The sequence below is a fragment of the Capsicum annuum genome, chromosome 9 (assembly GCF_002878395.1).
Source record: "Capsicum annuum cultivar UCD-10X-F1 chromosome 9, UCD10Xv1.1, whole genome shotgun sequence".
In the NCBI taxonomy this organism is placed as follows: Eukaryota; Viridiplantae; Streptophyta; class Magnoliopsida; order Solanales; family Solanaceae; genus Capsicum; species Capsicum annuum.
In genome coordinates this window covers 194,810,067-194,826,102 of record NC_061119.1, presented here as the reverse complement: position 1 = coordinate 194,826,102, position 16,036 = coordinate 194,810,067, and the positions used below count along the sequence as shown (strand labels likewise).

Below are 16,036 nucleotides of genomic sequence, written 5' to 3'. Positions count from 1 at the left end.
TCCTTCTAGAATGAAGCGACAGATGGAACTGGTAGTTTCATATAACGAGGTGCGAAAAGCAAAAGCACATACTGTGGTTTATACCAAGCAACGCAAAGAAGATGAAGAGAGTGTTGGCTTCTCATATCATGTTATGACCCAGAATAAGAAAAATGTCTCATCTCAAATAAAGTTTGATGAAGAGATAGAAGATGTCTTTTGGTGTTATCATATATCCGTCAATGACGATGATCCTCAAGAGGAGGAAGATGCTGGAGATGCTTTATTGCAACTTAAAGAAGGAGTAAAGGCCACAATAGATCCCTTGAAGAAAGTTAACCTTGGAACCGATAAAGAACCCAGACCAACTTACCTGAGTGTATTTCTAGAAGTGGAGGAGGAAATTGCTTATATGGACATACTCAAAGAATATATGGATGTCTTTTCCTGGAGCTATAAGGAAATTTCTGGCTTAGATCCAAAAGTAACGGTCCATCAGTTGGCAGTCAAGAATGGTGCCCATCCTGTTAGAAAGCCTAGAGACGCTTTAGGCCGGAGTTGATTCCACTGATCAAAAATAAAGTTAACAAACTCATTAAAGCTCGATTTATTTGTGAATTCAAATATCTCACATGGATTTCAAGTATTGTTCTAGTAAGAAAGAAGAATGGCCAAATTTGAGTTTGTGTTGACTTTCGAGATCTCAACAATGCATGCCCTAAGGATGATTTTCCAATCCTTATACCGGAGTTAATGATTGATGCCACCACTGGTTATGAGGCAATGTCCTTCATGGATGGTTTTTTCGACTACAATCAAATCTGTATGGCGCCAAAGGATGAAGAACTTATTGTATTTCGTATGCCCAAAGGTATTTATTTCTACAAGGTGATGCCTTTTGGTGTGAAGAACACCGGCACCACTTATCAAAGGGATATGCAGAACATCTTTGACGGCCAACTCCATAAAAATATTGAATGCTATGTGGATGATCTAGTGGTGAAGTCAAGAAAGAGAGACGACCACTTAAAAGACCTAAGAATGATATTTGAGTTACATCGAAGATATCAACTTAGGATGAATCTATTAAAGTGTGCCTTTGGAGTTACTTCAAGAAAGTTTCTTGGCTTTATTGTGCGGCGCCAAGGAATTAAAACTGATCAAGCCAAGGTCGATGCAATTTTAAAGATGCCCAAAACTCAAAATATTCATGAGCTAAAAAGCCTTCAAGGAAGGCTTGCATACTTAAGGAGGTTCATCTCAAACGTGGCTGAAAAAGGTCAACCATTTAGTCATCTCATGAAGAAGAACACTCCCTTCGAATGGGACCAAGCTTGTAGTAATGTCTTTGAGAGTATTAAATCATACTTAATGAAGCCACCAGTTCTTGTGGCACCCATATCTAGGAAGCCATTGATACTCTACATCACGGCACAAGAGAGGTCAGTTGGAGCACTACTGGCTCAAAAAAATAGTGAAGGTAAAGAAAACTCACTTTACTATCTGAGCAAAATGATGACACCAAATGAGCTGAAGTATTCTCCAATTGAAAAGTTATGTTTGGCATTGGCTTTGTCTATCCAAAAGATAAAATACTAATTTCAAGCTCATGTTGTCCGTCTCGTGTCTAGGGAAAATCCCATCAAGTTTGTGATGTCAAAACCAATCCTAAGTGACCGACTTGCAAGGTGGTACCTTCAATTTCAATAGTTTAAGATTGTGTACGTTCCCCAAAAGGCTATAAAGGGATAAGCATTGGTTGACTTCTTGGCAGATCACCTAATACCTGATGACTGGGAGCTGAGCGATGAACTCCCTGATGAAGATGCAATTGTTGTTGAAGTTAGATCCCCATAGATGATGTACTTTGATGGTGCCACACATCGAGATGGAGTTGGTGCCGGTGGTGTTCGTCACTCCACAAGAAGAGGTCATCCCATACTCTTTTAACCTAATAAATCATTGCTCTAATAATGTTGATGAATATCAAGATTTAATACTTGAACTTGAGATGGTAGTTGACATGAAAAAATTGCAATTACAAGTCTTTGGTGACTCCCAATTGGTGATCAAGCAACTTTTGGGAAGCTATGAAGTCAGAAAGCCTGAGCTACGATCATATCATGATTATACACAAAAGTTGATGGGGTGGTTTGGAGGAGTAACCCTCTAACATGTGCCAAGGAGAGAAAATAAGCAAGTTGATGCCTTAGCTGCTTTGGCCTCCACCTTAACTCTTCTAAATCAGATGCGAGTTACTATCCGCCAAGAATGGGTAGTACCGCCTTCAGATGATGATGTAGAAAACAAGGTTGAATACCTTGTTGCCGTCTCTGAAGCTGTAAAAAAAGATTGGCGACAACCTATCATTGATTACTTATGTTATGGGATACTTTTAGAAGATCCAAGGAGAAAGACTGACATTCATCGTTGTGCACCTCGCTTCCTTTACTAAAAAGACACACTGTACAAAAGATCATTTAAAGGAGTATTTTATGGTGTTTGGGAGAGGAAGAAGCAATTCAAGCTTTGCAAGAAGCGCACTCTGGAGTTTGTGGATCACATCAGTCTGGATCAAAGCTCCATTTTCACATTAAAAGGATGGGATATTATTGGCCAACGATGGTGAAAGATTGCTTGGACTATGCTAGAAGATGAAAAGCTTGCCAATTCCATGCAAATTTCATACATCAACCTCCAGAGGTGCTACATCCAACTGTAGCATCTTGGCCATTCAATGCTTGGGGAATGGATGTTGTTGGTACACTACCAAAGTCTTCTGGTGCACACTTATCCATCTTGGCCAGGATAGATTACTTCTCAAAATGGGCCGAAGCTGTTGCTCTCAAGGAAGTAAAGAAAGAAAATGTTGCGAACTTCATGCGAGTGACTATTATCTACTGCTTTGGAATCTCTCAGTACATAATAATTGATAATGTAAAGCCATTTGATAACAAGCTGATGAACAAAATCTGTGACCTCTTTGGTTTCAAACAACACAAATTTTCTATGTACAATGCTGCTACCAATGGTCTAGCCGAAGTATTCAACAAGACTTTATTCAACTTGTTGAAGAAAGTCATCTCCAAATCCAAACGAGACTGGCATGAGTGGATGGAATAAACTTTGTGGGCATACAGGAAAACTTACCATACACCGACGCAAGCAACCCCATACTCATTTGCTTTTGGGGTTGAAGCAATTCTACTACTTGAGCGTCAAATACCTTCTTTGAGACTGGCCATTCTAGAAGGGCTCACTGATGAAGAAAATGATAAGTTGCGTCTTGTGGATTTAGAAGCTCTTGACGAGAAGAGGCTGGAGGCTCAACAAAATCTTGAATATTATCAAGCCCGGCTATCTTATTCTTTCAACAAAAAGGTTTGCTTAAGGTGCTTCCAAGTTGGAGATCAAGTCCTTGTAGTAAGAAGGCCCATTATCACTTCTCATAAGTCTAGGGGAAAATTCACCCCAAAGTGGGATGGACCATATGTCGTACAAGAGGCATATTCAAACGGTGCTTACAATCTTGACAATGCAGATGGCGTGAGGTTGACCCTATCAACGCCAAGTTCTTGAAGAAGTACTATCCTTAAAGGAAGATAAAACTCCTTAAGGCAAGAGTATAAAATGCATGTACACTCCTTAAGGCACGAGTTTAAACTGTATGTACACTCCTTAAGGCACGAGTATAAATTGTATGTCCACTCCTGGCCTGCAAGAGTATAAACTGTGTATGGCTCAAAAAGAAAATAAAAGTCCGCTAGGTTGAAAACCTTGAAAGAGGCGGCCTAGGAAAAAGTTAGGAGACAAGAAAAAAAACACTCACCCAGAACTACGTTGTGACTTGATCCTCTTTACTGAGGTACGTAGGCGCTTGGAATTTTATTCTGAGTTCAGTTGCACGAGTGTAAAAAAAAAAATGTTCATACAGTATCTACCATATAGATACCAAGTATGAAACTATTCTAATTAAATTTTGGTCTTACTCTAAATATTTGTGACTCAATGGGGGCAACCCGTCGAAAAGAAAGAGAGTTCCTTCAATGGGATTTGGAATGCCAAAGTTCTCCAAGCCTACAACTAAAAGTATCTCAAAATTTACATGCCTTAAGGTGGATAAGATTTATTCATTTTCACCTTAAGCGGGCCTCTAATGAGTTTATCCTTAAAGGATATTGAAATTTTCATGCCTTAAGGTGGACAAGATTTGTCCCTTTATACCTTAAGCTGACCTCTTAGGGGTTTATCCTTAAAGGATATCGTAATTTCCATGCCTTAAGGTGGACAAGATTTGTCCCTTTTCACCTTAAGTTGGCCTCTCGTGGGTTTATCCTTAAAAGGATCTCAAAATTTCCATGCCTTAAGGTGGACAAAATTTGTCTCTTTGCACCTTAAGCTGGCCACTCGCGGGTTTATCCTTAAAAGGATCTCAAAATTTCCATGCCTTAAGGTGGCCACTCAAGGTTTTATCCTTAAAAGGATCTCAAAATTTCCATGCCTTAAGGTGGACAAAATTTGTCCCTTTGCACCTTAAGTTGGCCTCTTACGTGTTTATCCTTAAAAGGATATAAAAATTTTCATGCCTTAAGGTGGATGAAATTTGTCCCTTTGTACCTTAAGCTGGCCTCTTATGTGTTTATCCTTAAAATGATATAAAAATTTTCATGCCTTAAGGTGGACAAAATTTGTCCCTTTACACCTTAAGCCGTCCTTTCGCAGGTTTATCCTTGAAAGAATATCAAAATTTTCATGCCTTAAGGTGGACAAAAATTTGTTCCTTTGCACTTTAAGCTAATCATTGGAAAGGGCCCATACTTAAAGAATACCATTGCATAAGTGCATCAAGTGAAAGGGCGCATACTTAAAGAAGACCATTGCATAAGTTCATCGATGAAAGAGCCCATATTTAGAGAAGATCATCGCATAAATACATCGGTGGAAGGGCCCATACTTAAAGAAAACCATGCCGTCTTCAAGCAAAGTCTTTCGATCTTAAGGTGATAGAGGCGAAGTTAAAATCTTACCACCTTAAGCCGGCCAATTATGCGTAAGTATTTTGATCTTAAGGTGACAGAGGCAAAGTTAAACTCTTACCACCTTAAGCCGGTCAATTATGCGTAAGTCTTTCGGTCTTAAGGTGACAGAGGCAAAGTTGAACTTTTACCACCTTAAGCCAGCCAATTATGCGTAAGTCTTTCGGTCTTAAGATGACAGAGGCAAAGTTAAATTCTTACCATCTTAAGCCGACCAATGGTTGAATATTGCATATTGTTTCAACCCTACAAAAAAAAGGAGGAAACAAGAAGAAGGTAAAAACACAAATAGAAAAGATATTACCTGTCAGAGCGTTGCGATCTTGAAAATTGTATATCACCAACTTGGATTGAGACAAGATGCCTTGATGAGAATAAAACCCTCAAAATCTAGTTTGAGGCAATCAAATCGCCCTTTGATGGTGATGGTCCCACATCAAGATATAAATTATTTGGGGAAGCAATGCAAATCTGGAATCCTCTGTTAGATAACATATATGATCGACTTCAAAAAATCATCTGGAACAATCCAAAAAATAATAAAATCCAAATTTTGGATATGTTATACATGCATATTTCCTACATCTGTAGGATCAAGCGGACCATAATGTTGATACTCTCACATTGAGATATAATGTTTTTGGTGATGTCGTGTAAATCTAAAATTGTTGATGCATCAAAACTCAATGTTGATTTCGAGATAACACCTGAAAATATCTCGAGTGTATTAAATTATGAATTTTGGATATGTTATAGATGTTTGTATCTTGTTTCATAAGAATCAAGCAGCTTGTGATTTCATCCTTCCTACTTCAAGATATGAAAGTTTTAGTAAAGACGCGCAAAATCTGAAATTTTCAGCATGATAAAATTCAAGGCTAAATTAAAAATTATCGATATTTATATTGATGGAATTTAAAGATGAATTTTCGATATGTTATAGATATCGAAGTCTAGTTTCTGGAATATCAAACGGTTTATAATTTTGATATTCCTACAATTAGATATGAATTTTGTACCACTAACATGCTGCGCTGAAAAAAAGTGACGAGAATAAGAGAAAGTAGGAGGAAAAGAAATTACCTCGATATTGTTGATGGCTTGAAAACCCCAAAATTGTTATTTAAAAAGTGGGGAAACTACCTTCTTTTATAGAGTTGTAGGATGGATGTTTTCTTCTCCAATATCAATTCAGATTGGAATAACTTTCATCTCCAAATTCAAATTGGAGATTGTTTCTTTCTCCAATTGTTTCTTTCTCCAATATAAATTCAAATTGGGATAGCTTCTATCTCCAAATTCAAATTGGAGATTATTTTCTTTTCCCATACAAATTCAAATTGGAGGTGGTTATTTCCTTTTTCCATACAAATTCAAATTGGAGGTTATTTTCTTCTCCCATAAAAATTAAAATTGGAGGTTGATTTCCTTCTTCCATACAAATTCAAATTGGAGGTTGTTTCCTTCTCCTACACAAAGTCAAATTGGAGGTTGTTTCCTTCTCCAATCTAAGTGTAAATCGGAAGAGTTTTATTCCTGGTTAAGTAAGGCAATGAAAAAGTCTTCCAAAACTGTTTGAAATTGGATATCTTGTCCCATCAACGGGTCTTAAGTATAGAGATTTGTGGAAAAAAAATAAGAGAGCTTTGAGAGACAATGTCAATATGGTTTGGCTTTAAAGTTTTTGAATGAGTTGTTCTTATGTATGGAAAATCGTTGAAGCACGGAGGAAACATGTTTAAATAATCATACTTCAAGGCTAGTCTCCAAAATATTAAATGTCTTGACAAGTCTTGAAGTAGGGGGCATTTGTGGGCGATGCAATTTTATTAAATTTAAATCTGTTCAAAATTCGGATTATATTAAATTCAAAATATATTAGTCCCGAATAAATATTATGGATTAATATAATTGAATTAATTATTTAAGTCCAAATAGGTATGGATTTAAATAAGGCCCAATATTTATTGGGTTAGTCCATTAATTTGGGCTACAAATAATGAGCCCACTTTACGAAACCCAAAATATTGTCATATTCTAGAGGCCCAAATAAGCGCCACATGTCAAATGATGTGGCATGCCAAGTCAAGTAAAGGAGCCAATAGAATTGTGCCACATGTCAAACTGATGCAGCAGGCTCATGAAATAAAAGCCCATAAAAGGCGCCACATCACTTAAATCTGATTGGTTAAAGGAAGTCCATATTCATCATGACTCTTCCTTTCCTACATCTATAACTACGGGCCTCATAATTCAGAAAAAGGGACCCCCAGCACTCTAACAAGTAGCAAGAGAAAGCTCGTGGATCAAACTCCGCAATTTCTCTAAAAAGCTCAAGCAGTCAAAGCAAGTTCATCAAGATTCAAGATCAAGACCACAATATTCAAGAACAAGCTCAAAAGCCCTTGAATTCAAGCACAAGTCAAGATCAAGTCTCTCAAATCAAGAAATCAAGTTCAAATTCAAGATCAAGCTCGAAGCCCTTGAATTTATATTTGAAAAGGCAAATTAGAAGATTCATAGAAATTGTAACGCTCACATTGAAATTAATAAAATTGATTGTTACAATATTTTCTTGTCTCGAATTATTTATTTTTGGCCTCAAAAATTTTATTGTCCAACAATCCTATTAATTAGTTGGACAGCTCAAGCTGGTAGCTATGTAGGAGGTGGGGGTGGGTGGGTGCCAGGCTATCAAATTACTAACAGGTTGTTTGGATGGTGATTTTCTGTGGTATGGTATGATTTTTAAGGAAACCATGTTTGTTTTGATTGTTTTTTAAAAGGCATGGTATGGTATGGTAATCTTTCATGATTTGGGAACCATGGAATTGTCTAATTTTTAGAACCACCAATTTGGTGGTTTTGCATGGCTTTCTTATTTATTTTTCCAACTATACCCTCATATAATATTTTCTATTCCTATTTTACCCTTTACCCCATTTTACTTACAACCTTAGTATGTTATAATTTTTACGCACAATTATTTTCCAAGTTTGAGATTCAACATTAGTATCGTAGCTCCGTCATTTTTGCAATTTCTTCAAGAATTTTACGGAAAAAAAAAACATAACGAATTAGGAATTATTTTCAGATATAATAGGAAAAAAGTCCAAAAATTGTTAAAACTCCTTCATCCAAAAACAAAAAAGTTGAATATCAAACTTTCAACATTCCATGAAATACTCAAGCATCAAGCAACTCCAAGGAGATAAATTCTCAGTGAAATATGAATTCGAAATGATTTTACAAGCAATGGTCAAATAGTAATATCAAAGAACACAAGCATAAAAATCTTATGAAGTAGTTTTTGCTGATTAAAATTTTGCACTGAAACGGATGGGTATTATAGGAACGCTATGAAATATGAAAACACATAACAAGAGAAAGGCCAGTTCTATAAAATAATGGTGAGAACACTAATATTATATTAGAGGTATTTTAGTAAATTTATCTGTTATAATACAGTACCATACCATCAAACCAAACAAAAAACTCTTATTAAACAATAGTGAACGATACAGTCTATCCAAACATAGTATTGTACCATACCATACCATACTATACTGTACAGTACATTATGAAACCATGGCAAACCACCATCCAAACAGAGTGTAAGGGATCGTTTGATAGAGTGTAAGGGGTCGTTTGATAGAAAAAATAATGCATGCATTAACTCTATGCACTGCTAATACCTTGTTTGGTATACTTTTTAAATTTATGTATAACTAATGCAAGCATTCGTTATACACTCTTTTGCATATTATGTTATATATAACTAATACCACCATTTTTTATTCATTAATAATACAAAGCTTTATGCATTAATTTATAAGATGACTATTTTACCCTTCAAATTTTTTCCAATTTCTTTTCCATTCTTATTCCAAAAATATCCTCTTCAGGGCAGTCATCAATTACACAAAATTCGCTCAATCACATAAGAAAACAGAATTCAGTAATTTGAAGGATGAATATTCGAAACGAATAATATAGTTCTTGTCATATTTAAGTAGCATTCATATTTCAGAAGCAACTGAAGAAGAAGAAGAAGAAGAAGAAGAAGAACACGAGAAACAGAGCAGAAACACAAGAAATGAAAAAAAAAATACACAAACCCATATGCAGAGAACAGTGAGGAGAATACGAGAGGAAAAATGCATACGCACACAGTAGAAAATAGTGAAGAGGGGAGAAGGAAGAAGAATACACAGGCTTCAATTTGTTGGTCTGGGCTTTACTGGCAAGAAAGTGGAGAGGGCATTTTTGTCAAATAATTTCTTTTAATAGAAATTATATAAAATATATTATTTTTAATAGATCAAACCAAACGCTGCATAAGAAGAATACAAGCATAACTAATGCAAGTATAACTAACACAAGTACTACTAATACATGCATTATTAATACATCAGATTTTGCATTATTATTATATATTCTACCAAACGACCCGTAAGTTCTAAGGAATAATTAGGCCAAAGTAATGCGTGGATATGCACTAAATAAAACTCGTCAAGTTGAGGAGATTATGATCTATCCCAATAAAGTAAACAAGGACAACTTTAATCATGCATGCTACAAAATTGAAGCACCAATTTTATTAGTTACATACTTAACATACTGAATGACAAACTTATATAATTAAAATACAAAAAGATTCGTATACCACACCACACAATACATTTTTCACAAACTAATTAAAAATTGAAATAAGAAAAAAATGATACGAAAATGACTAGAATTCTGCAAGAGAAATAACTTCACAAAATTATTCCTCTTAATTTATAAAAGCACATCTTTTTCTAATTTCGCCCGATTTTCCATTAAGAACTCCAATTTTGCCCATATTCACCATTGACACCCCAAAATCCTCAAAAAAAGTTGACCCGTTAGAACTTAACTGTGCCGAAACGTAAGTTCTTGTTTGTTTATCTGTAAGAAGTGTTGCATCAGATACAAATAGCCCTCTTCTTTTGCTGACCAAAGTGTAATAATCAGTGTCAAATGTTTTGAAACTTCCAGGGTCCATTTCAACTGTGGTTGTCACATCATTGGGCTTACATTTTGTCTTCAATTGGGCTATGTAATTTTTGTCCATGTTTGGGTCCATATCACCTTTACCAGTAAAATTGTACAAACGGCTTCCAAAGGAAAAGCAATGTGATACTCCAATAGTGTGTCCACCTAAATGGAAACAAAGGGGAAATTACATAGTTGGCTGCTAGATAAAAAAATATTAATAATCTCTTGACAATATATATATGCATGTAGAGATAAGAAACTAAGAAAAGAATATAGAGATGGTACTTTTGATCCTTCAGTTATTTGTCATATCTAGTTTTTTTTTTTTTTTTTTGTAATATGTGTATGACTACGCACATAGTTTCAAATAATTAAAAAATGTGTACTGTTTCTGATCTTTTTATGAAAGAAATATCTTAACTTTAGACTATTTTTATTAGAACTGTATATCATGAGACATGAATTAACAATAAGAACTTAACATAAGACATGAAAAGCAAATAACGTAGTGTTGTATAATTCGATAAATCTGTGAAGATTTTACAAATAAAGAGATCGAAAATGCATATTTCAATTACCTGATAGAACAACAAGATCTTTGACATTTAGGCCCAACGCACCAAATCTTGTTTTTAGAGTAGTGAAATTATCGAAAGGAGTTGGCAAATTTGTTGTGGCTTCTGAGAGAACTGAAACTCTCCCATCTCTTCTTCCCAATGGTACTTGCCATGTTGGTCCATTAATCTGAAAAAAAAAGAAAAAGCATAATTAATATGTTCAAAGAAAAACTATATGTGCACACATTTTGTTGAAATTATAATAAATGGGAGTGAATATATACAACTCCGCCTGTTCCATTTTATTTAGCATGATTTGAAATACAAGTGTCAAAATATCTAATTTTTGTGTATGAACTCAAAAATAAATTCTTCCATTTCTGAGGAGCTAGCATGCCACAATAAGAGGATAGTCCTCTATGCATTTCATTTTTATTTTTTTTAACCTCTCCTTGTGATCGTGATGAGGTAAATGTCTCTCAGCCAAAAGCTGATTAAGTCGGAGTTTTCTTGGATCGTCATCGACCTACAATTATTCTTAAACTCTCATGCTTAGATCACAGAAACATGCAAAATAACATAAAAACACTACAAGTTAAATAGTTAAAATTTTCAAAATATTTAAGAAAAACATTCAAAGAAAACCCTCTTTGACACTTCAAATAACACTTATGCCAAACAAAGTAAATTAAAACACAGGGAATTAGAATTAGTACACCTTCTGTTTCAATTTGTTTTTCTAACTTTTCTTCGTAATTCGTTTCAAAAAGAATATATTTTTCTTATTTGGTAACTCCGGTAACTCCTTAATTCTAATTTTCACACGACATATTTAAAACTATAAGATTAAAGAAATTTTTGATACATCCCACATATTTTTAAGACTACCATATTTAAAAATATTCTTTACTTTCTAAATTTTGTGCCAATTCAAAACCAAACAAATACAATTGAAATGAGGGGAGTAATTATTTACCAATGAAACAGCATCACGAGCTACTAAGGCCAAAATATCGGCACAAGAGACAGTGCCAGGACACTGTTTTTCTAAAGCAGATTTAGCAGCATCAATCACTTGGAATCCTCTTAAGCTTAAGTTTGCAATTGCATCTTTCTCAGCTTTATTACTTTTAGTAGAATTAAGTAGCACTGAACCATCACATCCCTGTAATTAATTAAAAAAAAAAAGAAAAAATACAACTATCAGATGACACCTTTACGCTACTAGAAAATATAGAAAACGTCTCGGGTGGGGATGGGCATGGTATGGTATGACATGGTATTTGAAATTTTAATATGATAATTCAATATTCGATTTTTAAAAATATTATACCATAACCATACCATATTAATTCGGTATGGTTCGGTATTTTGAGGTTTAATTTTGGTATTTTGCAGTATGGTAATTGGTAATCATAGTTTGTTCAACTTCGACAACATATACATAATAGAGTATTATTACTTCGGCTTTCCAAAAGTACGTCTCAATCGTATCATAATTACATATTACACATGTAGAAATATATATTCAAAAGAAAGTATAAACAACTCCTTTTGTTAATCAATTACACAAAAAAAGACATTACAATCAAGATAGAGTAGCCAAAGAAAAAATGATTACACAAAAAAATGATTTGATATATATATATATATACACTTCGGTATGGTATTCGATATTTCGGTATGCCATTTATAAATACCGACTATCATACCATATATCAATAACATTTAAAATATATATCAAATACCATAATATCAAAATCACAGTATCAAAAATTTTTATTTGATATATACCATATTAGGTTCACCCCTAATCTAATTTTCTTTATTTTTAGTCTGCTTAGTGTTCGTCTGAAATGAATTTTAAGTAGTGAATCATGAATAATGAGGAATATATAGTTGGCCCCAACTTGTTTTTGACCAAAGTGTGATTATTGTATCACTGGTCACTTTTCACTTTTCGTAGAAGGTACAAACTTAGCTTATTTTCAAAATTACAAGTATCAAGTCTACTCGGAAGAGTTGGTGGATGGCCTAATAGTAAAAAATTTGAGTGCCACCGTTGGTGTAAATAAATTAAATTCAAATAATTGTGTAATAAAAAAACTAATTATATTATAAGTTTAAGCTTTATGCACTAGCACTATAATTTTTTTTATAAGCAGGTCACTTAAAAGATAATTAGAATTAGCTATATACTTAATAATAGCTTTGATTGATACTCTATGAGTCTATGTTGAGTACTATTTTATAACATGTTAAATGATTATTAATGATATAAAAGATTCATTACATTATCATAATAGATAATTCAAATCCATATATTATGGTAAATAATTTTTCTTACCCTGACAAAACAATCATGAAAGTGCATTCTCAACAAAGGGGCAGCCAAAGTTGGATCAAGAGAAACAAAGTCTGCAACTGCCTTTTTCACAATTGCTTCCAAATTTGGACATGTTTTCTTGTAGAACCCTAATTCTAGGCCTTGTGAATTAACAAACCCCAATAAAATTGCAAAATAAACTATAAAAATAGAAAGAAATTTTAGACTTGCCATTTAAATTTAAAAAATTGGCAAAAGATGAAGAAATAAAATTAACTTCTCTTAACTAGTTGTTTTGAAGTGATGATTAGGGTGCACAAATGTATGTCCTTTTAAATTGGAAGTATATTTGGTGACATATCAGTTCTTTGATTACATAAGCTGGTATTAATCTTTGGTTAAAATTTAGTTTAATATTTAGCAGTTAGCACCTCTCCTTCCAAGTACTCTTTATTGTAATGTTCTTATTGCTAATATATAAACAAAATGGACAGCCAAACAACTCCCAAGAAAAACAAAAAGAGGACTACATACGAAGAGCTTTCCTATGAAATTGATGGTTTTCTAGAAAAAACAATTTGATGCCTAAGATGTATTTAGATTTGGTAATTAACCCATAGATATATGATTTATGTGTGATAAGTTTGAGTGGATTTATGATTCCTTCATTTAATATTTAGTTTAGTTTGATTCGTTGGAATCCAGGTCGTTAATTTTTTCAAAGCTTTAAGTAATAAAAATAATGACCAAAATGCTTTCCAGGGCAAAAAATAAAAGTAAAATTGCAATTTCGCAAGGCATAATCATGCAGTGACACAAATTATGCCACAGGCACAAGTTCAATCACACAAGTTATATTTCAGAATATAAGTTCAGTACCACAAATTATGTCCGAGTGCAAAAGAAATTACATAAAGGATAAAAGTTATACCCCAAGACATAAGTATAGTGTCCACAAGTTATGCCTAAAGGCAAAGGAAACTAAGCCCAATTTAGACACAGATTATTGCCCTAAGACATAAGTTCAGGGGTAGAAATTGTATCCAAGACATAAGTTTAATGACACAAGCTATGCTGCAGGATATAAGTCCAGTGGCACAAGTTACACCACAAAGCATAAGTCCAGTAGCACCAGTTATGCTATTGGGCATAAGTTTAATGGCACAAAGTAATGTATTTTTGCAAAATTCTCTGAAAGTCTTGTCATGTTAATCAAATACTACGGAACTTATGCCCTAGGGCAAACATTCTTTAAAATTTTGTTCTGAGAAATTAGGTCATAGCTAAAAGTACTTTGATTCACAAATTTTCACTAAATGAATAGTAGGGTAAAGATTAAAGGTTACTCCAGAATACGGATAGTCCGTGAAAAACTTGCAAAATTCATATAATCTAAAAGTTGGGTTGATTTGGGCTAATTACTTATCCCAATCCAATTCATGAAGAAACCTTGTTAAAATATTTAAACAAAATTGAAACTAAGAAAAAATGTAATGTTTTAAAATAATAATTATTAGTTGAATCACTATATGAGAAATGAAAATCAATCTTATGATATAGTGTGTTAGTTATGAAGGGTTTTTTTTTAGAAAATGTTTTCTATTTTTTTTCATGTTTGGATATTTAAAAATGTTTTAAAAAATTATATTCTCTAAAAAATCATGCTACTTAAAAATGAAGAAAATAACTTCCCAAATAAAAGTAAGAAACAAGTTTCCTAAGTGATTAACATTTTTAAAGTTCATTATCTCTTTCTCACTCCTCACTCAATGGCTCGAACTCCACCCATTGACCATTCCATGTCTTGCCATCCCCGAACTCCTACTCCCTATTACATCGCACCCCTATAGTATTTTACTAGATTACATATAAATAATTTGAAAATAATATTTTTTTATTTATTTGCAAATTAACACTAGAAAATAAAAAAATAAATTATTTATTTTTTAAGAAACATTTCCCATGCATTTGCTCCCGTGCCAGCCACGAGGAAAATAAAATTCTTTTTTCTAGCGCCTTCATTGGAATAGTGATAAATATTTATTTTTTGGTGAATTTGGTAGTAATATCAATTAAAAAATTTAACATTTTTCAAAACATATGGAAAAATAAATAAGATAGAAAATAAAATATCTCTTTTCTGCCTAGCCCTCTTTTTTGGAATTGAAACAAATATCTATTTTTTTGTTGAATTTGGTAGTAATATTAATTAAAAGATTATTTTTGAAACAGATGGAAAAAATAAGAAATAAATGTCTCTCGTCTGCATGTTTTATAAGCTCAATTGATACTTACCCAAAAAAAAAAAAAAAAAAGTGGATACTATTCATCCAATCTTATTTCAGCTTTGTGGTGTTGATCTTTCTCTAATATACTCCATCCGTTTCAATTTATTTAATCTATTTTGATTTGGCATGAAGTTTAAGAAAGAACAATTTTTTTTTAATCTTGTGATTTAAAAATTAAAGATTTGTCAAATATATTAAAATGTCCTTTAATCTTATGATCTTAAACATGTTATCTGGTAAATTAAAATTAAATGGTTGCTAAGAAAAAGAAAGAGACATCTTTAAAAAAATAACTTAAAAAAAAATAAGTCAAACAAATTAAAATAGGAAGGATAATTAGGAATCTGCATGAACCAACTATTAGTTCCATGCAGACACAGCATATATAAAATGTTAGATCAAATATATTATATGAATCTGTGTTGATTGATTCATAAAACCAGCTAGCAGTTGGACAGTCTATTCTATTTATCTGTATTTAATTCACACATGGCCAACATGAAAAAACATGTTAAACAGCTTTAGGACTTTAATATCAAACATAATGCATAGCTGATTGATTTGTTTGCCTAAATATCTAAATTTTGTTGGACTCTATAAGACGAATTCAATTTCTATTAAGGTTCGTAGAGGTTACTCGGGCGAAGCTGTCAAAAAGGATTTTTTTTAAGACTTATTTTGCCATTAAGATAAAAGTCCTGAAAAATTTGTCATATACCCACTTAATTCGAATTCATCATCCAATCTTTTCAAGTTAACAAATTCACCATAAGTTTCTAATAATACACTTCAACCCACTCCATCATCCCCAATTATATCATACAAAAA

General features: G+C 33.2%; 1 protein-coding gene across 1 annotated transcript; it reads right to left on the bottom strand.

The window, feature by feature from the left end:
• Positions 1–9,605: 9,605 nt before the first annotated feature.
• Positions 9,606–13,212, bottom strand: LOC107877246 (peroxidase 27). Its single transcript, XM_016723935.2, has 4 exons — positions 12,942–13,212; positions 11,571–11,759; positions 10,616–10,781; positions 9,606–10,199 (listed from the first exon to the last, which is right to left on the bottom strand). The coding sequence occupies exons 1-4, from the start codon at positions 13,152–13,154 to the stop codon at positions 9,793–9,795; spliced, it is 975 nt and encodes a 324-aa protein (XP_016579421.1). The 5' UTR covers positions 13,155–13,212; the 3' UTR covers positions 9,606–9,792.
• Positions 13,213–16,036: the final 2,824 nt, after the last annotated feature.

Excerpts from the sequence above, each read along its gene's own strand:
- LOC107877246 (XM_016723935.2), bottom strand. The coding sequence starts at position 13,154 with ATGGCAAGTCTAAAATTTCTTTCTATTTTTATAGTTTATTTTGCAATT. Across the intron at positions 10,782-11,570 it reads CTCGTGATGCTGTTTCATTG|ATTAATGGACCAACATGGCA; the intron begins GTAAATAATTAC and ends TTTTTTTTTCAG. Across the intron at positions 10,200-10,615 it reads AGATCTTGTTGTTCTATCAG|GTGGACACACTATTGGAGTA; the intron begins GTAATTGAAATA and ends GTTTCCATTTAG.